The sequence below is a fragment of the Trichechus manatus genome, unplaced genomic scaffold (assembly GCF_000243295.1).
Source record: "Trichechus manatus latirostris isolate Lorelei unplaced genomic scaffold, TriManLat1.0 scaffold00142, whole genome shotgun sequence".
Classification (NCBI taxonomy): domain Eukaryota; kingdom Metazoa; phylum Chordata; class Mammalia; order Sirenia; family Trichechidae; genus Trichechus; species Trichechus manatus.
The window spans coordinates 6,300,553-6,326,865 of record NW_004444078.1 but is presented as its reverse complement, the minus strand read 5'-3'; the positions used below and the strand labels follow the sequence as shown (position 1 = coordinate 6,326,865).

At 35.0% G+C, this 26,313-nt stretch overlaps 1 protein-coding gene across 4 annotated transcripts in view; it reads left to right on the top strand.

Annotated features, from left to right (window-relative positions):
* ITGAV (integrin subunit alpha V) overlaps nucleotides 1-26,313 on the top strand; it is a 97,989-nt gene that overhangs the window by 60,918 nt on the left and 10,758 nt on the right. For all 4 annotated transcript variants that reach the window (XM_004385598.2, XM_023739899.1, XM_023739901.1 and 1 more), the window contains 14 exons: nucleotides 4,328-4,519; nucleotides 6,289-6,334; nucleotides 7,910-8,017; nucleotides 10,182-10,240; nucleotides 12,503-12,657; nucleotides 14,301-14,438; nucleotides 16,552-16,619; nucleotides 17,715-17,862; nucleotides 18,390-18,482; nucleotides 20,220-20,299; nucleotides 20,842-20,922; nucleotides 21,436-21,541; nucleotides 22,135-22,293; nucleotides 23,616-23,726. In XM_004385598.2, the coding sequence (XP_004385655.1) occupies nucleotides 4,328-4,519; nucleotides 6,289-6,334; nucleotides 7,910-8,017; nucleotides 10,182-10,240; nucleotides 12,503-12,657; nucleotides 14,301-14,438; nucleotides 16,552-16,619; nucleotides 17,715-17,862; nucleotides 18,390-18,482; nucleotides 20,220-20,299; nucleotides 20,842-20,922; nucleotides 21,436-21,541; nucleotides 22,135-22,293; nucleotides 23,616-23,726 (1,544 nt within the window). The remainder of the gene's footprint in view (nucleotides 1-4,327; nucleotides 4,520-6,288; nucleotides 6,335-7,909; nucleotides 8,018-10,181; nucleotides 10,241-12,502; nucleotides 12,658-14,300; nucleotides 14,439-16,551; nucleotides 16,620-17,714; nucleotides 17,863-18,389; nucleotides 18,483-20,219; nucleotides 20,300-20,841; nucleotides 20,923-21,435; nucleotides 21,542-22,134; nucleotides 22,294-23,615; nucleotides 23,727-26,313) is intronic.

The window sequence follows — 26,313 nt, the reverse complement described above, 5'->3', positions numbered from 1 at the left end:
AGGCGCAAGCCCACAGTTCCATTTCAATAACTGTAGACATCTTTAAAAACAAAGTCGACTTTTATTATAGAACACTATTCCAAACCATGAAATATAGGTTATTAATCACCAAATTTGTTTGTTTGTTTTTTTTTTTTAAAGAATACTGTTATAAACTTTTCTAGAGATCACAGAACGGAAATTTTTAACTGTTGGTTTGTGTAATCAATAATATATAGGGATATGCCCCTTAAAATATAAAGTTATATATTAAGAAGAAAACTTCAAAAATAGAGATGACTCTTTTATTTCTTAAATAGTAGTGGAAAAGAATATGCTTGTTTGGCGTCAAGACTCTACTCTTACCTCATAGGTGATTTTATGGCATGTAATAAAAATATCTAAGATTAACTTTAAAAGTTCTTCAGTTTTAGAGAAAAACTACTCAGAGGTGCATTTTGCTTTCAAAAATAGAGTCTTAAAATTTTTTACCACCAAGAGAAATTAACATAAATCAAATGGATCAGTGGTATAAAGGTAACAGTAGAGACTGAAAAGAATACTACGGAACAGACCAAACCATTGCTCATTAATAACCAAAGCAACCGAGAAAATAGAGGGTCAGAGTTGAAGTTCTACCTTAAATAAAGTTAATGAGTTCTCTGCAATAGCTCGGCCTCTGTCTTCCAGGTTTTTTCTGGGAGAGGTTTTCTGGCATGTTGGCTGTCATCTTATCTTTAGGGTGTTTTATCCACTTTAAAGAATTTTCCTCACTATTATGGCCATCCTGCTTTCTTTCTTTTTTTTTTCTTTGTTAAAATGTGTTATTTGCCATCACAGCAAATATAAACCATAACAACAACAAAATTGAGGTTTTACAGAGATTTTACAAAGATGGACTTTAGGGATAGATAACATAGAGGCCGATTATGATCTTCCATGGTTTCTCCTTAGATCTTACTGTTCAAATAGTAGATTGTGAAGATAATGTCTTTGGTGGAAGGTAATCTGAGTTGTTTTTATGTAACTATGGATAATGAGCTCTTTGTTATAATCTCTATCTTTTCTTGTTCATACCTGAAGACCTTAACCCTTTACTGCTCCTTTGTTGCGCCCTTTTTACCTCCTCCCATCACAAAAACACTAAGTGTCGTTAAGAAAGATACCAAAAACAAAACAGCAAAGCTAGGTTCCTCACTTTTATATACCCTTGGGGTAATTATGTACAGTTTTGGTCAGTACTTCTTAAGAAAGGTAGAGAAAAAAAGAAAGAAAAAGCAACAACTACCAGAAAATGGCACCTAAGATGATCAAAGGAAGAACTAGATTGCATGAAGAAATAGGACTCTTCCTACTATAGGTGACAGCCTCAAGAGAGATGATTAGAATGTACAAAAGAATGAAAGGTTTAGAAAAGGTACACATAATTTTCATTAAACGGTCCCTCAACACTAGAGCCATCTTCTGTTGGGCAGTTGTATTTTAATAAATACATTCTTAATGCACGTATCAACTTAAAGGTTAAACTTATCTTTCGAAGCTTAGAAAAGGGCAAAAGAAGGATTTTTTATATAATTTAAATACTACTTTTTCTTTAAGGGTAATAAACTTATTCATTCAACAAATTTAGTTGGTGCCAACTGCTGACAAAGCACTGTTCCAGGTGCTGAAAATGAGAGGCTAAATCAGAGCCCGTTTGTGTCCTTAAGGAACCCAGCATTCCATAAGACAATGTATATATGTAAGCAAATAAACACTAGAATTTGATCATCTCAGTGTTTACGATATTCCTGGGCATAATGGTCTCATAAAGGATAAGTGATCAAGGTGTCTTTTATGTTTTAGGGGATGTGTCATTAAAGAGACATAAAATAGTTTGGGTACAGTAGGGAAACTGAGGCATTTTCATATGACTGGTGCGTATGGGGCCATGACCGGCAAGAGAAAAATGCTTCTTGCTCTCATGAAGCTGACATTGTTAAGGAGGAGCAATAGAGTAAATAAATAAACAAATAAGAGGAAAATTCAGATAGTGATAAGGTAGTAGGCCCTCAAAAAAGAGTAAGGTAATGTGGTAGAGAGTGCTTGGTAGCTGGTGGGTAGAGGGTCAGGAGGGGCGAGTGCATTGTTTCACGGGGGCCAGGGAAGACATCTCTGAGGGGATGACATTTGATCTGCAGTAGGAGCAAAGCTAGAAAAGCTGTAGAGCAAGAGCTGTTGGGGGCAGAGGAAACAGCGTGTGTAAGCCCAGGGATGAAAACTAGCTCCATGTATTTAAGAAACAGAAAAATAGGCCAAGGTACTGGGAAGAGTGAGTGAGGGGAAGACTACAGGGACAAGGGAGGGAGAGGGGGAGGCAGGCAATGAGATTTACAAGTTAAGCAGTGGTCAGACCAGGTAGGGTTTAGGTCTTACTCTAAATGCTTTGGGAAATAATTGAAGGATTTTAAGGAGGGAGTGGTATGATCTATTTAACATTTGGCAGTTTCAAGGAGAATGGTAATGGCTTAAAGGAGTAAGAGTAGAAGTGGGAGACCACTTAGGAGGCTGCTTGGAGGCCCAGGCAAAGGATGAGAGTGGGTTGTCTAGGGTCATAGCAGCAGAGATAGAGAGAAGTGGACATATTTGTAATATTAGAGATAGAAAAGTTAGAGTGATCATTTGGTGATTTTTTTTAAGAACTTCAAACTTATTTGTTTACATATTTCAATACATGTTGAACAAGATCAAAATGAAGCCATGTAGAAATTGCAAAATGGGTATATGTTTTGCTGTGTATATATTTTCACCAAAAGTAAAATTTACAAATATATGTATTGTTTAATATCCTTGTCATTGAAATCGTGAGGAATTGTTAAAAATGTATTGAATTAGAATCTCTGATGGGGATAATCTACATTAAAAAAAAAATGAGTACCTGTCATTCTCCTGCATACTGTAATTGGAGAGCCATCTTATGTCAATAATAAAACATTTGTAGACTATTTACAATATTCTGGGTCATGTACCAAGCTGTGAGCATGCAGTAATATAACTTAATCTCAGAGGATCTATAGTAAGTTGAATTGTGTCCCCCTAAAGCATATGTTCAAGTCCTTAACCCCTCCCTCTCTGTGAATGTGACTTTATTTGGAAATAGGGTCTTTGCAGAAGTAACTAAAATGTAAGTTAAGGTGAAGACATACTGTAGTAGGTGAGCTTAATCCAATCACCAGTGTCCCTGTAAGAAGAGACAGACACAGAGATATGGACACACAGAAGGCCATTTGATAAAGGAGGCAGCAGTTGGGGTGGGGAGTGAGTAAGGAAGATCGAAGAAGAATTGTGTTGGTGAAGAATATTGAATATACCATGGACTGCCAGAGGAATGAACAAATCTGTCTTGGAAGAAATACAGCCAGAATGCTCCTTAGAAGCAAGGTTGGCGAGACTTCGTCTGACGTACTTTTCACATGTTATCAGGAGGGACCAGTCCCTAGAGAAGGACATCATGCTTGGTAAAGTAGAGGGTCAGTGAAAAAGAGGAAGACCCCCAACGAAATAGATTGACACAGCGGCTGCAACAGTGGGCTCAAGCATAACGACTATTGTGAGGATGACACAGGACCAAGCAGTGTTTTGTTTTGTGGTACGTAGGGTTGTTGGCAGCCACCAAAAGCTAGAAGAAGCAAGAAAGGTTTCATGCCTAGACCTTAGGAGGGAGTATGGCTCTTCCGACTCTTTGATTTCAGACTAGTAGCCTCCAGACTGTGAGAACATAAATTTCTCTTGTTTTACGCCAATAAAATAAAATGAAAATTTTAAACTTATTTGTTAATATTATTTTGATACATGTTAAGCAAGATCAAAATGAAATTATAACTTGCAAACTTCTGAACCACATGGACTTCTACTCCGCAGGAGCTAAAAACCATGCCTAAAGAAATTAATTAGAATTTTGAGAGCTAAAATTAACCTTAGATAAATCTTTTGAAACCCTCTCCCAACTGTCATTTTAAAGATGAGGCAGTTGAGGTCCAGAAAAATCAGACCCAGAGTATGTTCTCCAAATTAATGTCACTTCTACATGGTTTCTCTTAAATCTCCTTGAATTAGATTGTTGCTTTTAAATAAAGAGTACCCTACTGAACTTTGAATTACTATTTGTCATGATAAGTGGATTCTGTAACTATTAGGATCTTCTTCATTAAATAATCGCAAGTTCTAAGGCTTTCTCGTTCTCTCTCCTTGCCCTCTTCTCCTTCTCCTCCCCTTCTTTTTTCCACTCCTCCCCCACTTCTTTTTCCCCCTCTCTGCCCTTTCTTCTGTCCTTCCCCTCTCTCTCCCTCTCCTTTTCTTACCCCAACAGATATTGCAATTGCTGCTCCATATGGGGGTGAAGATAAAAAAGGAATTGTTTATATCTTCAATGGAAGATCTACAGGCTTGAATGTGGTACCATCTCAAATCCTTGAAGGGCAATGGGCTGCTCGGAGCATGCCACCAAGCTTTGGCTATTCAATGAAAGGAGCCACAGATATAGACAAAAATGGATATCCAGGTGCTTTCCTATAAATAGTATATCTATTTATAGTTATTAGATTTTGTCAGTCCTAATAGCAAATAATATTAGTTGTGTCTCTCTTGACTGATACTATAAATCATCTCAATTCAATATTTCAAGTATTGTTCAAGCCCCTAATATATTTAAGGCCCTGTTCTCATCACTGAAGGGGATATAAAAGAAAGACAGCTCCATTTGCTGGGTATTTGCAATAGAAAGCACATACTCTACTGAGTTCCTTCTTCTGTTGTCTTGAAGTCTATTATAAAATGTCAGAGAAAAAACTATAGAAACTATAAACAAAAATAAATGCTGTAAATGCTCATTCTAAGTTTTTAAATTGTTAACCAGCTTTTTTGAAAGACCTAGCATGTGTGTGACCTTGACTGATCATTGTGGCTTTTTAAAATATATTATAAATGCAATATACTTATTGTAGAACTTCAAAAAATACAGCAAAGCTTATCTTCCAGTCTTTTTTTCTAAACATTCATACATACTTTTTTTACAAAATAAAATCATGCTTTATGCACTATTCACAGCATATTTTAATTACATAAAGTCTCAAACGTTTCCACATGTTATTAGTCTTCTAAAACATGGATTTTATGTTTCCAGTTGCATTACATGGGATAACATATCCTGCTTAGCCTCATCGAACATTTAGATCCTCGTATATAATTCTAGTGCATACCTCTGATAATTTCGTTAGGACAAGATCCTAGTATTGCTATGTCAAAGGTTTACACTTTTTTTAAAGGCTGTTGATACACACTGTCAAATTACAACTCCACTCCCTCCAGAAGAAGGTTTTGTCAACTATTTTTAGCCCTCATCAGCAGTAAATGAGAATGTTCATTTTCCCACACTTGTGCCTAGACTAGGTGTCATCTTCTGTTACTTTTAGAATAATTTTTAACTGTTTGATAGGTGGAAAATGTTGTTTTAATTTAACTTATATATTTTGTTTTTTAGTGAGGTTAAGCATATTTGTGTTGGCATGCATTTTTATTTTTGTGAATTTCCTTTTTATGTCTTTTTTCCCCCTCCTTTTCTATCAGAATGTTTTTCTTTCATTGATTCATTGATTTTTTTTTTCTTTAAAGCACAATGCCAGTGCTTTATATATTGAGGATATTAATTCTTTAACTCTCATATATGTTTCCCAGTTTGTCACATTTACATTTTGGGCAAAAGAAGTTTTTAATTTTTATGTAATCCAGTCTGCCTGTCTATATGGTTTTTCATGTGCTTTTCTGCTTAGAAAGGGCTTCCTCAAGTTTAGCTTGGGTACAGAGTTAAGTTTTTCAAATGGGGAGCCAGTTGTGCTAGTACATTCTGCTCTTGCTGATTTGAATGCTATCTCCTATCATATTCTAAGTATGTGTATTGTGCTTTTCTGGTTTTGTTTTGTGTTTTGAAATTGTAAAATTCATAGGTATCTGTAAAGCTTTTTTCTACTGGGGCTATGTATGTTTGGCGGGGGTGTACATTTTCTTATTGTTGCTGGTTTTTATTAAACAGCCATAAAAAAACTCTTGTCTGTTGGATGAAAACCTAGTTTATGATGAGCATTTGTCATTGATGATAGCATATTTACAGTTTTTCTGTATTTTAGCCTTTTAGATGTTTTTGTACAACCATTTAATGAAGAATAGTTTTAATAATATGTCTAAATCGTTATTATGCATTAGAGGTTTTAGAGAATGGTATATGAATTTAGTAACCATTATTATTATTAACATGTTTTTGCACTATCTCTTAAGATTTGATTGTAGGAGCTTTTGGTGTGGACCGAGCTGTCTTATACAGGTGGGCCTGTTTCCATATCTTGTAATATAGGAGTCGTCTGAATTATTTGAAATCTTTATAGTTAAGAACCAGAGTTTCAATTTCAATCTTTTCCTCTTGAAATATTGATTAAAGTTTTTTGTTCTTTTGATTCAAGATTTGTTGTTTGGTGGATGTCATCAAGTCAATTTTCGACTCATAGCAACCTCATCTGACAGAATACAACTGCTCCATAGGGTTTTCTAGACTGTGATCTTTATGGGAGCAGATCACCAAGTCTTTCTCCTGCAGAGCCTCTGCATGGGTTCAGACCACCAGCCTTTTGCTTAGCAGCTGAGCGCTTAACCATTGCTCCACCAGGGCTCCTTATTCAAGATTTACTGTAGGCAAATAATATTTATACAAAGAGGACCCGAGGAAGAGAAAGTTGTAGATATTTTTATTTAGAAAAGCATTCAGGATTTTTCCTTAGTTCTTTAAATTATGTTCAAAGATATTCTATATTTTTAATTGCTTTTTAAAAATCGTATAAGTTTTCATTTTCTTATGAGACAAGAAACTAACTTGGTGCCTCTGACACAGTATTCTGTGACCATAAGGGGCAGTATGTAATTAGTCTAAAAATGAATATTCTTATTAGAGAAACATGATGAAGTTCACATATTTCTGTTTTCCAAATTTATACATAGTCCAGTCACTGACTGTATTTCATCAGTTCATTATGCCTTAGAATATCATCTGACTTCCCAAGTAGATTAAAATGTTTCCACTTTATGGGTCATGTTTCTACATAGTAGGAAAACTAACAGAGTTTGTGATGGATCAATTTAACTGCTGCTGTAGGGGCAGCATGTGTACTTATAAATCCCAGAGATTTATGGCTTTCAAAAAAGGCACACTGACCTGAGCCTAATGTAATTTTGTTCAGGTTTTGAACCTGTGCATCTGAACATTTGCAGCTGGATTTTAATTTGCTGTTTTGCTGTTTTAGTTTTTTCAATGATTATTAATGAACTAATACATGCAGATGGTAAAAATTCAGACAATACAAAAGTGGCGTAAGTGACAATTTAAAAAAAATACATTTTCTTCCATACCAGTCACTAGTTTATTTGTGTATCCTCCGGGAAGTATTCTGTGCATAAACAAATCGTGTGTGTGCGTGTGCACGTATCCTTTATACCTAGTGCTTTTTTTTTTTTTTCCTCTCCTACTAAAGTTATGTCTTGGGTATATCTTAGAGATCATTGCATATGAACACAGATGGATTTACAGCACTCATGTTTTCCCGTGGTATTGTTTGGAATTAGGTAGGTATCCTACAACTTATTTAGCTAATCTGCTTTAGTATTTAGCTAGGGTGACCAACTATTCCAGTTTGCCTAGGGGTTTCCCTGGACACAAGGACTTTCAGTGCTAAAATCAGGACAGTCCTGCCAAACCGGGATTACTGGTCATCCTACATTCAGGCTTTGATTTTTTCTTTATTAGACATTGCTCTGTATATGCTGTGAATCTGAACCTAAAATGTTTGGAACAGTATAACGTTTATTTTTAAATAACTTTTTCTTCTACCTTTTCTTATCTTTTTACCAGGGCCAGACCAGTTATCACTGTAAACGCTGGCCTTGAAGTATACCCCAGCATTTTAAATCAAGATAATAAAACCTGCCCACTGCCTGGCACATCTCTCAAAGTTTCCTGGTAAGAGCATTTGATGAATGAATTTATTTTGGGGTTATTGGTTCAATAATCATTAAAAAAAAAAAAATCATTGGAAATTATTGAAAATGAAGAGGATACTAAAATATTGCTAAAACAGTTCTATAAATACACTCTATTTTCATGTCATAGATTGCATTATAGAAGTATTGCTCCAAATAAGTCATCCAGAAGCCTCCAGAAATATTTTATAAACTAGAATAAGATTATATTTTAAAAGAATGCATGCTCCATGAATATATTCATAAAGAAGAAATAGCTAATAAGATCTCAGAACTCATTTAACTCTAAATAGGTCCACAGACATTTTAATTTTTAAAAGATGAGTTCTTTTTCAGATTCAGTATCTGTGAATCACTAGCTATGAAGAAATTTTATTTTGCTATAATTTATTGTTCTTCTGCTTTTTCCTTTACTAATTTCTAAAGAAAAACTATATTATTCTTTTGAAAGTCCAGTGTCTGAATTCTCTGTATTATCAAGTCTACATCATTTTGTATGCTGTTCTCATTATTTTTGCTACATTTTTATTCTACCTATATTATTTTCTTAAAAAAAATTTTAAAATTGATTCACTATTTCCTTTAAAATATTTTAAAATAAAATAAAGTGAAGAAACCAGGATTTTTCTAACACATGTCAAAATAAATGTAAAACTTATGTGATAAAAAATTTGACCCATACACTATTAAAGTCACCTTGGATACCCTACTTAGGGAAATACTGCTCAAGTTCTTTGCTCACATGGAGAAATTAGAGAGACTGTGTAGATGAAAGTACAATGATTGAAAGCTGGGAAATTTTTTTAAAAGCTAAAAAGTATTTTTTTCTGATTTTTGCTTTAGATTTATTACTGTAGTTATTAAAATCACTTCAAATTTTTATTTTTTCTTTGGATTATATTGGAAATTCAGTAATATTTGGTCTTCATTTTTATTGATTGGCGGTGGACTTGTTTTTAGAACTTTGGCTTTAAGTTCCACTGCCTTTCTTCCCTTCTTTCATCCTTCATGTCCCTCTGAAGTTGCTAATAATATGCTTATAATTATGCTTATAATTCAAAGGCTTCGAATGCACTAGAGTAGGAGCTTTCAAATGTTTTTGACCAAGACACATGGTAAGAAATACATTTTGCATCATAACCCAGTAAACACATATAATTGAGTCAAAAGTTTAACGAAGTAATACTCTTAGTATTTGTGTCAGTTTTATTTATTAAAATGCTGGCTACAACCCATTAAATTTGATTTCATGACCCATGAATAAATTGTGAAAAACATTGCCCTAGAAGAACTTGTTGTTAGGTCCTTTAATTAAATGAGACATTATTTTAAATCTGAACTGTCGTTTTCCTCATTCAGATTTTACAACAGGATTTTTAAACTTGAAAGAAGGTTAGAAGATTCTTTTTCTTCTTTCTTCTCATCAACGTACTGTGAAAGGCAATGTGCTTATATTACTAAAGGATGAGTTAAGATTATTCTGTATAGTTTCGTGTTTTAGGAATAATGTTAAGGCTTTCGCCTTTGACAGGAGACCAGAAGAACTGGTTGATGCCCAGCTACCATTACTGAACTTTCTTATCAAGGATTCTGTAGTGGACTCCTGATCAAAAGGGGTGAAATGCAGACCAGAGTTTCAAATTCTCATGGACTACAGACTTTCTGGAGCCATGAAGGCTGGATAAACCCTTGAAACTATTGCCCTGAGATAATCTTTAAACCTTAAACCAAAAATATCCCCTGAAGTCTTCTTAATACCAGTTGATAGGTTAGCTTAACTAGTAAAAAATGTCTGCCTTGAGCATTATGCTCTTTTAAGAACTATCTATATGGGGTCACATTGACAACAGCAACTCAGAAGGTTAGCTAGGCATCTTAGGGGACGGAGAGTTTATGTTAATGGAGGAGGAACAATTCAGAAAAGGAGGGTGAAAATGGTTTTACAACTCGAAGAATGTAATCAGTGCCACTGAATTATACACATAGAAACAGTTGAATTGATGTATGTTTTGCTGTGTGTATTCTCAACAACATTACAGAATAACTAAAATTTGGAAAAAAAAAACAGTTAAGGCATTAAGGCTTCACAATGTAAACAATAGTCTAGATTATAGAATTTATATATATATTTTTTGTTTTTGCAGTTTCAATGTCAGATTCTGCTTAAAGGCTGATGGCAAAGGAGAACTTCCCAGGATGCTTAGTAAGTTGTGCTGTAGGAAAATGATATTATTCTAATAATGCTGCAAGCACAGCACTTAATGTTTTGGGATATTTTAATAGTTGCTCAAATTGTTGTTGTATTTTATTTGAATGTTCATACTTAAAGATACTCAAAATCATAATTACTTCCTTTGTTTGGAAACTCTTAAGCCAATTCAGAGATAATACTTTTATTTATTGGCATTCTGGGAATGAAATGGCCCGCTGAGTGATTAGCCTTCCAAAAGCTAAGCATTTGCCAATGTGAGATGAATGAACTCTACGGGAAATAAGTATCATTGTTTGTAAGTGAAGGGTCTACTAAGAAGTTTATATTTTATGTCTTGGAGAGATTATCTCCTAATTCCCCCTGGGTTATTTATATTCTGGTTGCCTATTGACTGCTCCATCAATTTCAGGAGTAGAGGTGGATCCTGGAGTAGGAAAGGGAGTTTTGGTCACTAAATTTAAGCCATGCAGCAAATTCTTAATTCCACTTTTTTTTTTCCCTAAAAATGGTTTTATGTGACCCTGAGAGCAAGGTAGAGGTGTTCAATAATTGTTGCCAATATTTGTCAGTATGTTAGAGAGTGGCAAGTGCTAAGGAGCTTTAATAAACGGGAAGAGGACTGAAACTGTTGGGTGTGTGTCTGTGCTTGAAAATTTACATGGGGTAGCTAGGCAATGTCTCGCTGGAAGATAACGCTTCATAAGGACCTGAATGAAATGAGGGCGCTAACAGATGTCTGGAAGAATATTTCACGCGGAGGAAATGATTTCAAGAGGCGTAAGGTGTGTTTTAGGAGCTCTGGTGGTGCAGAGGTTAAGCACTTGGCCGCTAACTGAAAGGTTAGCAATTTGAATGCTGGTACCAGCCACCCCACTGGAGAAAGATGTGACAGTCTGCTTCCGTAAAGATTTACAGCCTTGGAAATCCTATGGGGCAGTTCTGCTCTGTCCTGCAGGGTCGCTATGAGTCGGAATCAATTCAATGGCAGTGGGTTTTGGAGGTGTATTTGAGAAGCAGTAAAGAGGGCAGTGTGGCTGGGTAGAACAGAATTGGAACCAAGTCAGAATGAAAATAACCCACAGTTTTCACCTAAATTTGAAACAAAGTTCAACATTTAGAGAAACTTGGAAGGAGCTGTGGTTTTAAAGGTCTGTACTCATCTCCTTTGAAGAAATTACTTAAAGAAATCGTTCTTTTAAGGTAGTAGTCCTAACAAGTATGTGCTTCTAACTGTTGGCTGCATATTCATTTTAAGATGATTCTATTCCCATTAATGAGTGCCTGGGTGGCAAAAAGGTTGACAAGCTTGGCTGCTAACTGAAAGATTGGAGGTTCAAGTATACTCAAAGGTGCCTTGGAAGAAAGTCCTGGTGATCTACTTCCAAAAACTCAGCCATTGAAAACCCTATGGAACACAGTTCTACTCTGACATACATGGGGTCACCGTGAGTTGGAGTTGACTTGATGTCAACTGTTTGTTAACATCTCATTAAACTGTATTTGGTCACTTGCTTTATGGGAGACATATTTCCCTGATATTTTGATGAGTTGGAATTGACTAGGTGGCAACTTACACCAAAAACTTCATTGGAAGCAGGAGTTGCAAGTGTTATAAGCTATTCATTCATCACATAGAGTTTAAAATAATGGTATGGGTGCGTATTAGTAAATATTTCTTAATCACAAACAACAATAGTCCTGCTATTAGCATTATTGGTAGAGTCATAATTCACATGTATTTCATGTTCTTTTTTCTCTCAGCTTAAAAGAAAAAAATTCTCCTACATCGAATATTTGTTTTACTATCAATATTATCTATTGTGTGGAATTAATCTATGGCATTACTTTGGGGATATTGTTGTTGTTGTTAGGTGCTGCCGAGACGGTTCTGACTCATAGTGACCCTATGTACAATGGAACGAAACACTGCCTGGTCCTGTGCCATTCTCACAATTGCTGTTATGCTTGAGCCCATTTTTGCAGCCAGTCAGTCCATCTCGTTGAAGGTCTTCCTCTTTTTTGCTGACCCTCTACACTTTGGGGATAGTTGGATTAAAATCATTGATTAAATACTTATTTAGAATAACTGTGTTGGTAGTTTTACTACAATGTATAGACATTTTTTTAAAACCAACTAGAAGCAGACTACTTCCTAAGGAATAAATGTTTTTGTTTTCATGAAAACTCTACATATCTAGGTCAGATAGGTATCTGTAAAGAATATGTTGGTTATATATTCTTTGATTTGTATAGATTTCCAGGTGGAGCTTCTTTTGGATAAACTCAAGCAAAAGGGAGCAATTCGGCGAGCACTGTTTCTCCATAACAGGTCCCCAGGTCACTCCAAGAACATGACCATTTCAAGGGGGGGACAGATGCAGTGTGAGGAACTAATAGCATATCTGCGGGTAAGATACTTTTTGGCTCCATTACATTTTCTTTTTAGTCGGTGATTGTTGTCTTTTTCATCTAATTATTTTCACTTTCTCTAAATTTTTTTTTGGTGCTAAACCAAAAGGAAAAACAGAAGAATACACTTGTTGAAATTTGGCTTTTTAAAGTGTCAAAACCTGAGTAATGGATTTCTATTTCTGCAGACTAGATATTCCAAATGGCCTTTCCACAACGATACTACTGAATAAATTATGATAAACATACTTCTGAAGTATTGCTGGACTCTCAAGAAAGTAAAGGAAATCTATAGAGTCCAAAAAACAATCCATCAACTAAAAAACTCCAGTGGCTAAATCTACATTGTGAGTTGCAAGCAAATGTGTGAGCCAGGGTTGCTGGTGAGAGGCAGAGGCTGAGGAGGGTGAGCAGTAATTGCAAACATGAGCAGTGACTTGGGGCCTTCTGCAAGCCCTGAGTCTGAATCTGAGATTCCTGCATTTAGCCCAGAGACTAGAATAAGACCAAAGGGTTCGCAGGACAGAGGAGCACCCTGGCTTCAACGAGAGCAAGTGCAAAGCCCCTGTGGAGGAGAGCAATCCAAAATAGACCCCATGATTTCCACAGGTTCAGTTCAGTCAAATATGAATTCGTTAAAAAAAAAGCACCAAACACACACAAGGAAACAAGCAACCAGAAGAAACAGCAGGCTTTAGGCCTGCAGAGGCTGGAGATGTTGCAATTATCAGTTACAGAATATAAATTTGTATTAAATGTTTAAAGGAATAAAAGATAGATTTTTTTTTTTCTTAATGTGGTAAAGAAATATATAACAAAACATTTGCCATTTCAATATTTTTTACGGGTACAATTCAGTGACATGAATAATGTTCATCATGTTGTGCAACCTAAGGGTGGAATTTTTTAAAAAGAAGATAAAAACATCAACAAAGATTTTGAAGACACAGAATTAGCAAACTTGATTTAACAGACATATGTAGAACCCTGCACATACCCAACAGAGAATATAAAAATTGCCATGTATAGGACATAAAGGAAGTCTACACAAATTTCAAAAAACTATTATCATCGAGAACATGCTGTCTGATCACAATCCAGTTTTAGAAATCAGTAACTAAAAGATAAATTGGGAATTAATAAATACTCTTTTAAATAACTTATGGGTCAAAAATAAATTATTATGAAACTTAATTGAAACTAAATCAAAGAAATACTGTATATCAAAACGCGCAGGGTGTTAAAGAAGTAGAATGTGAAGGCAAATGTATAGTCTTAAATGATTTTTTCAAAGAACAAAGACTGCAAATTAGTGAACTAAATGTACAACTTAAGTGGTTAGAAAAGAATCAGCGGAATAAGCCCAAAGGAAAAAACGGGATAAGAACTAAAATTAATGAATTTTTTAAAAAGATAGAATGAAGAGGATTAACTTTTTGAAAGATTGACCAAGAAAAAATGAAAGAAAGAAGAAAAACTCTACAAAATTAAGAATTGAAAAGAGGCAGACAGACTATAAAGAGTGTTGTTAGATTTGAAGGACTAAGGATAACTATTGCTGGCTTTGTGTTGTGCATCCATGCATTTCTCCAGGTAGTTTTAAGTTCATGCCATCATTAATTTGAAGCTTTTTCATTTCTAGGATGAATCCGAATTTAGGGACAAGCTCACTCCAATTACTATTTTTATGGAGTATCGATTAGATTATCGAACGGCTGCTGATGTAACAGGCTTGCAACCTATTCTTAATCAGTTCACTCCTGCCAATATTAGTCGACAGGTACTGTACTTTATCAATTTATCATGATTTTCATGCTTTGGTCTTTTTTAAAGGTTTTAAAATTTATATTTTTAAATGTAACTGATTGTGTTTTACAGTGTGCTACATTTTTAGACCAGGGCAGTGCTAACCATAAAACATATTGTTGGTTTTTAATTTATGTATATTTGGCACAAATGTGGATCTGTACTAAATGAGATCTGTCCATAAAATCTGGGAAGCTGAGAAAAAAATCTGAAATTTCAGCTTTAGGCAGTTTAAATACTGCTTTGTAATGTCTTATGATTCTATTTCAAAAAAGTCAGAAGAGAAGGAATTTAGATTTTCAGGTCAGAGATATTGAAAGCCATGCAGAACATACAGAATGATATGTAGAGAAAGACAGGGTCACATTTCATATATATAAAACAATAAAATAATTCAAGGAAAACAACAAAGTGCTAGTTTATTTACATAACATTTTATTGTTTTGCTGAACAACTTTGATACACATTTTATCTTGGATTTACATTTTAATTGTAAAAAATGTATATATATATTTATGTACATAATATATAGACAATTCTTTCATAAAACCAAATAAAATTCATACAGACTATTATATTTTTAGAAAATCCTTTACAAAATCTGTGCATTCAAATGTTATTATATTTCTCATTTCTACCTTTTGCTTATTATATGTTCATAGTTTTAGATTAATATTTCTGCTCTCCTAGAATTCTTTTCCTAAATTGAGCTTGTCATTTCGTATTTGTCTTCCTTCCCCAGATCCCATAAGCTCTTTTATTTTCAAATTTTAGAAGACTGTATATGACAGCAACATAAGGCAAATTCAAATAATCCTCTGTGATTTTTACATTTTAACAGTTAACTTTTTTATTTCATTTTGCACATTCATAATCATAATGTGTGCTATTTTCTACTGTTCATTAATGTAGAACATGTAAACATAGTTCCATGTTAATACATATTCTTTATATTTTTTATTTTCAATGGATGCACGATATTAGGTTGGTTAGTAATTTGATAATGAACATCTGAGCCTCTTTGGATCTATCATTCAGTTGTATTTATTTTTTAAAAAGTAAATTGTTTGTTGTCCCTTTACATGTTTTGATATAAGGATTATTGTTATTTTCTCTTTATAGTCTTAGATTTTTTTTTTAAATCTCTTGATATTATTGTTAGCATCATTTCTGATTAAGTTATTGAGTACATCAGTATCTTTAATGCCAATACCAATTTAAAGCCAGCTATTTAAGTAAATTAACTTTTGAAATGAGCAGTAACTTCAGAAATAATTGGTTTCCTTTTTTTTTCTTCTTCATTCTCATTCTTCATTATTTGAATCTTTTTTTTCTCTTTGTGTCCTACATATGTCTGAACAGTGACATTATTTACTTATAGGCATCTTTGCTATACCTAGAGAAGAAAGTTCAGGTTTTTTGCTTATTTCAGCTGTCCTGTGTCTGCTGACTTTAACACTTCTTCTTCTTCTTCCTTCCTCTCTTTACCAATGGGCATGCTTATGCTGGGGCTCATCTTGTCCAGTTTCTTTACCCCTTTTCATCTGCTTGTCTGAATTGCTGCTGTATATCTACAACTCATTATTCTTTTATCCTTGGTAGCTGTATTTCCAGTTTCCCAGTATGCATCTGTTAAATAGATGTTTATTTGCACTTCACAGCAACTCTATAATATTGTCAAAACCTCAGTCTGTAATGAGAAACTCTAGAAGGGAGTTTAACTTGCCCAAGATCGTATAACTTAGCCAGCAGCAGTATGAAGCTGACCCCTCTTTCTTACTTAATACTTTTTCTTCTATACCAGACTTAATTCCAAAATCATAACAGCTTAATTTGAGATAGAACTAAAAGGTTCTCAACTAATTGTGTTATATGTTATGAATATCTTCCTTTTTCATTCTTGACTAGCTACACTGACCTGTTTAAATGGCATGATCTCTTTTGTACTAAGGTATACAAACAAGTAGACATGTGTAAATAAGTGTATGCATGTGTACATATATGTGTGTTCACATACATATAAACATACAGCATGTGTATTCTATATTGGTGTTTTTCATTATAAAAAAATAAAATATTTTTTCTAGGCTCATATTCTACTTGACTGTGGTGAAGACAATGTTTGTAAACCCAAGCTAAAGGTTTCTGTAGATAGGTAAGTTTTGCTGCAAATAATAAACACTGTAATAATGATCTTCAGTAAGAAATTTAAATGGACGAGCACATTTTTCTGTTCAAAGTACTAATATATTTTAGTGAGAATTAATTACATTGGAGGACAATGCCTGATTATCTGAGTAAAACTAATCAATATTGAACTTCAAAAAAAATCCACTGTGTTTTCACTAGTAACCTACTTTGATCGATCTGTTTGTACTCATCATTGTGCAGTGTCACAAGTAACATTATATCCTCTAAAGAGAATATACTTCATTATAGAGGATATTCTTACACTCAAAGGGATATTACCGTTTTATATATTATATAAGTTAAAAAGAACTGTGAGAATCATTGTGAATGATTAATTTGGCCTTTATCTTTTAAAAAATCAGGGAATTAATAAGTATATACAAAGATGTATAATATTATTGCATTAATAGATATGGGCAGAGCCCTGGTGGTGCAGGTTGTTAAAGCGCTTGGCTGCTAACCAGAAGGTCAGCACTTTGAACCCACCGGCTGCTCTGCAGGAGAAAGATGTGGCAGTCTGCTTCCAGAGAGATTTACAGCCTTGGAAACCTGTAAGGCAGTTCTGCTCTGTCCTGTAGGGTTGCTATGAGTCGGAATCGACTTGACAGCAGTGGGTTTACGTTTTAGGTTTTTAATAGATACGTGAATGATAGTGATATACCAGCGGCATCAATGTCTTCTTTTACTGAGTGAGGCACTGGATTTGCTATTTCCAGTTTTCTGATGAGCTGTGAACCAAACCCACTGCTATAGTCGATTCTGACTCATAGCGATGCTATAGGACAGAGTAGAACTGCCCCACAGGGTTTCCAAGGCTGTAAATCTTTACAGAAGCATACTGCCACATCTTTCTCCCACAGAGCGGCTGGTGGTTTCGAACCACCAACCTTTTAGTTAGCAGCCGAGCACTTAACCACTGTGCCACCAGGGCTACTTATTGAATTGTGAAGTAGTCTTAAAATATCTTGAGACACTGTTCAATGTGTCGGTGCTGTCTTTGAACAGTTATGCTCTCCCCATGCAGTCTTTTTTCACTGTCTAGCTTTGTATTAACTTGTAGTGATCAAAAGAAGATCTATATTGGAGATGACAACCCTCTGACATTGACTGTAAAGGCTCAGAATCAAGGAGAAGGTGCCTATGAAGCTGAGCTCATTGTTTCCATTCCACCGCAAGCTGATTTCATTGGGGTTGTCCGCAACAGTGAAGTAAGAAAGCTGCTTTTTTAAAAATCAAAATGCACTCATAGGCCTTATTAATATTAATGCACTGCTCTCCTATTTAGTGAAGCACTGGCTTAGCCATTCTACCTAAGGCAAAATTGCTAAACAGTAGAGTGACTATCTTACATAATCCCTTTCAAGCCTAATACTTTCATAATGCATTGGTATGACATTTTTAGAATTGCTAGCTAAGTGCCTGAGAACGAGGTCACATAGATGTAGTGTCTAAGCCTGTCCATCAAATTATTTGCCAGAGGTAGTATGGTTATGTATCTAAGTCCTCTAGGGATCTTTCAGAAACACTTACATGTGGCAATTGTACACAGTCCTGGCTTCTCCCTCATCCCCATTTGCTCAAATAGATTTATTTGCTTTGTAAAACAAAAAAACTTGAATTTTCAACTACTTGATATTGCCCAGGATCTTTATAGTCTTGTGATTTCTGCTTTTTTTTTTTCTTTCCCCATCAGTAATTTATATTTCTTTAACATCTTTTTCTTTGTCTATCAAAGGCCTTAGCAAGACTTTCCTGTGCATTTAAAACAGAAAACCAAACCCGCCAGGTGGTTTGTGACCTTGGAAATCCAATGAAAGCTGGAACTCAAGTAAGCATTTTAATTAAATGGATTTTCTTTTTCCTTTAAAGAGAATGATATAGTTTTCTCTGGGTTTGTCCATAGTGATTTCTTATAAACACTTCAAATTGCTATCATTAAGTTGGTTTCGATTTAGAGTTTAGTGACAAGCAGAGTTTTGTTTAGTTTTGACCAATATACTAAAATAATAGATTGTGCTATTGCACTGTGTTTAACAAACTGTTCTTTACACTGCCTTCAGTTTGGTCAATGGATGAGAACACGGTTTAAACTAGGGACTGAAATGACCATTTGGTATTTCAAACGTATGCTTTCTTTCACAAATGCTCAAAAAAGCAACTCTGGAAAATACTAAGCCTGTCATTCTTAGATGGGATGGATTTATCCCATTAACTTGAAACACTGTATGGTCCCAAACAGAGGATCAAAGAAAAACTTGGTTTGATCATGCTCCCCTTTAGGCAGTGGGGAACAGAACCCAGGAGCTCGAGAAGTCTCAGTGGATCTCTTCTCAAATCCTCTAAAGCGTAAACAATATAAACCAGTAAATGAGTTGCTGTTGAGTCAATTCCAACTCATGGCAACCCCGTCTGTGTCAGAGTAGAAATGTGCTCTATAGTGGTTTTCAATGGCTAATTATTGGGAAGTAGATCACCAGACTTTTTTTCAAGGCACCTCTGGATGGACTCAAACCTACAACTTTTGGGTTAGCAACTGAGCACCTTAATCATTTGCACCCCCCGGGGACTCTATTTTGTGTTGTGTTTTCAATAGCATTTATTTAATCTAACAGTAAATATTGGTAATTTGAAAATTTGTGGTAATTTGGGGCTAAATATTTCATGTTTATTCAAGTATGTTCTCAAATAAAAGTCACTATTTCTAGAAGTTTGGTATCTTGGGGAAGAGGGCTTGCACAAATACCCTGAGTTCTATGTTTTTTACATGTATTTAACACAATGTTTCATTAACAAGTAATCATGCTTTTTGGTTTCTCACGTTCTCATTTCTCTTGCTGTCTCACTCATAGCCCGTCCAGTATAGAAAGTTCATGGTTATGTCAAATGGCCAACTCTAGGCTTTGTAAAGTGGGACGCAGTTTGATGAAATATCCAAGAAGGGCCGTTTTTATGTATCATTTATGTAATCCCCAAGACACCTGCTTTCTCTTACCTTGCTGCTCAGTTGTCATCTTTATAATCTATCAATTTTCCACCTACAGGAGTTATGATGTTTCATTGTGGTGAAGTGAGAAGTGTGGAGAAATTCTGGTTCTGGCCCCACTCATGCCTTTTTTTTTTTTTTTTTTAAATAAAGCTAAATTCTCTTACTACTCTTGTAAACTGCCCATTTCTTCCTTTCAGTTTCTTTCCTGACCCATTAGTACTGGTTCATTTGTTAGCTTTCTGTTACCAAATCATTATGCATAATTGCTGTATTTTCATTGAATCAACAAACATTTACTATTGCATTTTACTAGTTAGTAGTTTAATAACTAATCTTATAAGGAGGTGTAAGTTATGATTAATAATTGTTGTTAAATAGACTCCATTATGGAATGGCCCAAGTATCTTAAATAAAAGAGACTTGATAGGAAATTAGATTTAATCATCTTTGTTAGAGTACTTTCAGTTTTATTTATAAGTTTAGAAAAATAGGATTCTTTTTTATTTGAACATTTGATATGAAATTTGACTAATTAGACATTGTTTTGACTAACATTATCATCTTTTCCTCCCACTTAAGCTTTTAGCTGGTCTTCGATTCAGTGTGCACCAGCAATCAGAGATGGATACTTCTGTGAAATTTGATTTACAAATCCAAAGGTATGTAAACAAATTTTATTGGCTTTTAATAACTACTGAGGAAACATTATTAGTTATAAATTTATGATGTAATATTATTTAAATATTATGGAATAGAAGAGGCTAAAATTTCAGGACTTGATTATACTATTGTTCAAGTCAACATTTACATTATAAGAATAATTATAATGTCAGTTTTGAGTTTGTAAAACAAAATAAAACCTGATCATCTTGGAATTAAATGCTAATGAAAATAATTATTTTGATTTATAAGTTTTTCATTTCCTTGTTGATTTTGGAGCCCTAGTGGCGTAGTAGTTAAGAGCTCAGCTGCTAACCAAAAAGTTGGCAGTTCAGATCCACCAGCTAATCCTCAGAAACCCTATGGGGCAGTTCTGCTCTGTCCAGTAGGGTCTCTATGAGTCGGCATCAACTTGACAACAGCGAGTCTGGTTTTTTTTTGGTTGTTGCTTCTGATTTGTTCATTTTTAGTTTCACTGAATTTGCCTCTATGATTTTGATGATTGTGCTCAATTCAATTCTAAATTTTTTATCTTTTTCAGCTCCAATCTTTTTGACAAAGTAAGCCCAATGGTATCTTACAAAGCTGATCTTGCTGTTTTAGCTGCTGTTGAGATAAGAGGGTCAGTATGATTACTAAGTTGAATATCTCATTCTTGTGGTGCTTTTTAACTATAGGGTCGCTATGAGTCAGAACCAACTTGATGGCACCTAACAACAGCAATAACAACTAGGCCCTAACTTCTTTCCAATAGTTAGTACTCCATGTTTAGTGGTGGTTTTACTAGGGCTATAGATTCTGTAGAGAGAAGAGGGTCTTATATGTATTACAAAGCCCCAAATATTTCTCAGATGAACATCTGGGAAGGAATCAGATATGGCACCAGCAGGTACAAAATAGGTTTATCGAACTTTTCTACAAATTGACCTATCAATTCATCTGTTAATATGTATATTTAATAAATAATAGTTTGTGTGTGTGTGTGTGCACGCGTGTGCATGCATGCATGTATAGATTTTTTTTCAATGCATTTTTTAAATTCTAATTTCATTCATTTGAATACAGAGTACTTTTGAAAATGCACTGACTATATCATTTTGATATTCATGGTAGGTTTTCTTTGGTCATTGTTTAGAGTCTCAAGTCCTGATCATATCTTTCTTCCGATTCCAAATTGGGAGCACAAGGAGAACCCTGAGACTGAAGAAGATGTTGGGCCAGTTGTTCAGCACATCTATGAGGTTTGCAGCTGTTGGATATAAAGGAAACCTGGTCAGACAGAGCCACTATAGAGAGGAACAAGCTAGGCTACTTTAAAAAAAAAAAAAATTCTATGTAATTTTTATGTAAACTCTTCATAGTGTAAATACCAGACATTTCTTTGAATTTTGGCCCTATTTATAAGTTCATTTTTATTAGTCAAGTAGCTTCAAATGGTTAAAGAAATCAATTTATATAAATTGTTTTTAAAAACCAATTAGTTCTCCCTGAATAAAGGTACTATATCATTGAGTATTTTCGCATGAATACTTTGCAAATATGACAAAATTTGAAGGTAGCAAATAATCAAAATTTTGCTTTTACTGGAAGAAAATTTCCTCTGCCCATCTTTCATCAATATTTTAAAAATATTTCATTTGGCATTTCAATTTTTTAGAGACAGATGTTGAGTTTGATCTTTTTTCATAATAATGTTCATGTTGAGACATTAGAGTAACTGTGGAAAGTCTGCTATTAAATCCGTGTTGCTAATATGAGTACTAAAGTTAATTGGGAGAATGATTATAAAATAGATTTTTGCCCAAAGTATTTTATATTTTCTTTTCCTCATTAGCTGAGAAACAATGGTCCAAGTTCATTCAGCAAGGCAATGCTAAATCTTCAGTGGCCTTACAAATATAACAATAACACTTTGTTGTACATCCTTCAATATGATATTGATGGGCCAATGAACTGCACTTCAGATATGGAGATTAACCCTTTGAGAATTAAGGTAATGTGCTTAATACCAACTCTTCATTGTGATATTTTACTTCTTATTTTTCTAAACCTATAAAACAAATGCATGAAATAAAAACAGCTATTTTAATACACAAACCTACTCAGCAAAAATACTTTCGTTCTTAATTAGTACACTAAAGATTAGATTGTTTCTTTGTATAATGAATAATGATTAATTCTGTGAATGTAATCCTGTATTGTCTGGTGAGCTTCAGGAAATAGTCTTAAGTGACTCTATTTGACCTTGACTCCATCACATTGAGCTTTATCCAGTGTATAATGTTCTTTTAAGGGAGGGCATGGTGATTCAGTGGTAGAATTGTCAACTTCCATTAGTGAGATCCGGGTTCAGTTCCTGGCCAGTATATTTTAAGTGCAGCCACCACTCATCTGTCATCAGAGGCTTGCATGTTGCTGTGGTGCTGAAAAGGTTTCAGCAGAGCTTCCAGACTAAGACAGACTAGGAAGAAAGGACTGCCAGTCTGCTTCCAAAAATCAGCCAGTGAAAACCTTATTAATCACAATGGTCCTATCCCATTGTGCATGGGGTGCCTGTGAGCCAGGGACTTAGCAGCAGCTAACAACAACAACAAGGATATTGTGGAATTTCTGTCTCTAGGATAAGATAAAACCTTCACTTCTGACTTTCTTAACTTACACAGCCTAGAAAAATGCCATTATATGTAATTATGTATAACTGAATATACCATATTTGTATGCAGATAATGTGTGCCTTCTACGTTTGTTTGCCAGCCGCACCCTCCCCTTGTGAGGTATTTTCGTAAGCGTGCTATGCTAATTGTTTTTACAACATGTACCAAAAATTGGCATTGTGGCACTTACAAAAATACCTTGGAGGGGGAGGGCATGGTTGGCAAACAAACAAAGGTGGGGCATTATTTGCTTAAATGTACAGTAGTCATTTCCATCCTTGCACACACATTGGGATAGGAAGCTATTGCACAACACTGAACAGGAAACATTAAGAAAATAAAAGTAAACTCATGATTGACATTCATCACAGATGTAATGTGAAGTTTCAGACTGTTTCTGTATGTTTCATCAGTTTCCCCTCCACCTATGCAAGGGGAGAAAATCAAGGCTGGGCAGAGGTAACGTCTGTCCACATATTAAGGACCCTAAACTTTATTTTCTGTTCATAGTTTTTGCTATATATTAAGTAGTGAATTTTCTGTCATACCTAAACTTATTTTTATTCACTATTTTTTAATAGATGAATTTGTCAAACTGTCAGTATGAAAACATTTTCTATTATTGTTCTTATTTACCATCATTTTATTAATGCATTCCTAGGTCTCAACTTCACAAACAGCTGAGAATGACACAGTTGCTGTGCAGGGTGGTCGGAACCATCTCATCACTAAGCGGGATCTCACCCTCAGTGAAGGGGATATTCACACTTTGGTAAGTGCCATTTTAACTACACACACTTGAATCATTTTAAAAATGTGATTATAAGACTTATGCCAAATAGCATATTTCAAAAATAACAACAGCTGTGCTCAGAAGAACTACATATATTTTTATACCATTCAGTCTTCTTACTTGCCTTGTTCTTAGTCAAATTAGTCTCAGATTTTCTTCAGATGGTCTATCTTTGTAGACTGCTGATAAAAATACTTTATTTTCCAACTTATTTTCTGACTGCACTCTTTTTACTGACCTCTTGGCCTTACCCTCATGAGCCTGGTGCCCACAGTGGGGAGTAGGTTTTGAGAAGAACATATTACAAGGGGGCTTCTGCCTTCCTTCAAACTAGGGGGCAGTACTAGTCTTTAACAGGGAAGAATAGGCTACTTCCTCGAGCCTAGAGGGTTCAAGGTAATCTGGAGTTTCAAGAGATCTGAGAGCGGTAACCTAGATTTCCCCATCTTAAGTCTCAGGGTCCCATTCTTTCACACTCAGGGTTTTGACCTTAGCAAAGCACACTTACTAGAATTTAGAATTCAAGCTTCTCTGGAGCTCTGGTACATTTATCATTAAATTCTAGATACGATCCTCAGCTTGTTAAGACCTTGCCCTGCAAGAGGACTTTTTCACCTGCCTTAAATTGATGATTAATCACCTTAGCCTTTCATGACCTTTCTTTTTATTTTATTGTGGTAAAAACATACATAACAAAACATATGTCGTCTCAACAACCTCACAGGCGCAATTCAGTGGCAATGATTACATTCTTCAAGTTGTGCAACCATTCTCACTATCCTTTTTCAAATCATTCCTCCACCATTAACATAAGCTCAGTGTCCCCTAAGCAAAAACTCCCTCTTTCCCCCGCCCCTCGGCTGTGGTAACGACTAATAATCTTTGATTTCTATATATTTGCTTATTTCATATAAATGAAGTCGTACGATATTTGTTCATTTGTGACTGTCTTATTTCACTCAGCATGATGTTTTCATGGTTGATCCATCTACTGACATGCATCAGGACACCATTTCTCTTTAATGCTGAGTAGTATTTCACTATGTGTATATATACCACATTTTGTTTATCTATTCATCTGTTGATGGACATTTGCTTCCACCTTTTGGCTGTCATGAAAAGTACCTCAGTGAACATTGGTTTACAAGTTTTTGTTTATATTCTTTCCTTCACTTCTTCTGGGTATATACCTAGGATTGATTTTGCTGGGTCATGTGGTAACAATATGTTCAACTTTTTGAGGAACCACTAAACTGTTTTCTACATGGCTGTACCATATTACAGTCCCACCAGCAACGGATGAGAGTTCCAGTTTCTGCACAACTTTGCAAACACCTGTTGGTTTCCTTTTTTTTTTGATCATTGTCATTCTAATAGGAGTGAGGTGGTATCTTATTATAGTTTTGATTTGCATCTGTATGATAGCTAATAATGTTCAGCATCTTTTTCATGTGGCCATTGGCCATCTGAATATCCTCTCTGGTGGAATGTCTGTTCAAGTCCTTTACTCATTTTTTTATTGGATTGTTTGTCTTTTTGTTGTTGAGGTTTTTTTTATATGTTTTGAATATTAGACCCTTATTGGATATATGGTTCCTGAAAACCTTCTCCTAGTCTATAGGTTATCTTCTCACTTTTTTTTTATAAAGTCCTTGAATGAACAAACATATTTAATTTTTATGAGGTCCCATTTATCCATTTTCTCTATTGCTGCTTGTGCTTTTGTTGTCATATCTGATACTCCATCATTAAAAATTAGGTTCTACAGCCATGCGTCTATATTTTCTTTAAGAATTTTATAGTTTTAGTGTTCATATTTAGGTCCTTGATCCATTTTGAATTGGTTTTTGTATGTGGTGTGAGGCATGGATCCTTACTCATTCTTCTATATGTGGAAATCCAATTTTCCCAGCACTATTTATTGAAGAGCCCCTTCCTTCCTCATTGTGTGGACTTAGCACCCTTGTTGCAAATCAGTTGATCATGAAATCAGGAAATGTGAGTCTTCCTACTTTATTCTTCAAGATTATTTTAGCTATTTGAGGTTCCTTGCTCTTCCACATAAATTTGGGGATTGGCTTTTCTGTTTCTTAAAGAAGGCTGTTGGAATTTTGATGGGAGTTGCGTTGAATTTATAGATTGCTTTGGGCTTTTTTCTTAAGTACATAGACCAAAACCAAACCAAACCCATTGCCATCCAGTTGATTCCAACTCAGTGGTTAAGTGCTACAGCTGCTAAACAAAGAGTCAGCAGTTCAAATCTACCAGGTGCTCCTTGGAAACTCTATGTGGCAGTTCTACTCTGTCCTATACGGTTGCTGTGAGTCGGAATTAAATAGATAGCACTCTGCAAAAGCCATATAATTCCGTTTTCATTAAAATTATTACATCTGAACGATGGGATGCAGAACTCAAATACTAATAAGAAGACCAGACTTAATGGTCTAAGACTGGAGGCGCCCCAGAAAGCATGGCCCCTGGTCTCTCTATCACCCCAGAACTAAAACAATTTCCGAGGCCAACTGTTCAGACAGGGATTGGACTGGACTGTGAGACATAAAGTGAT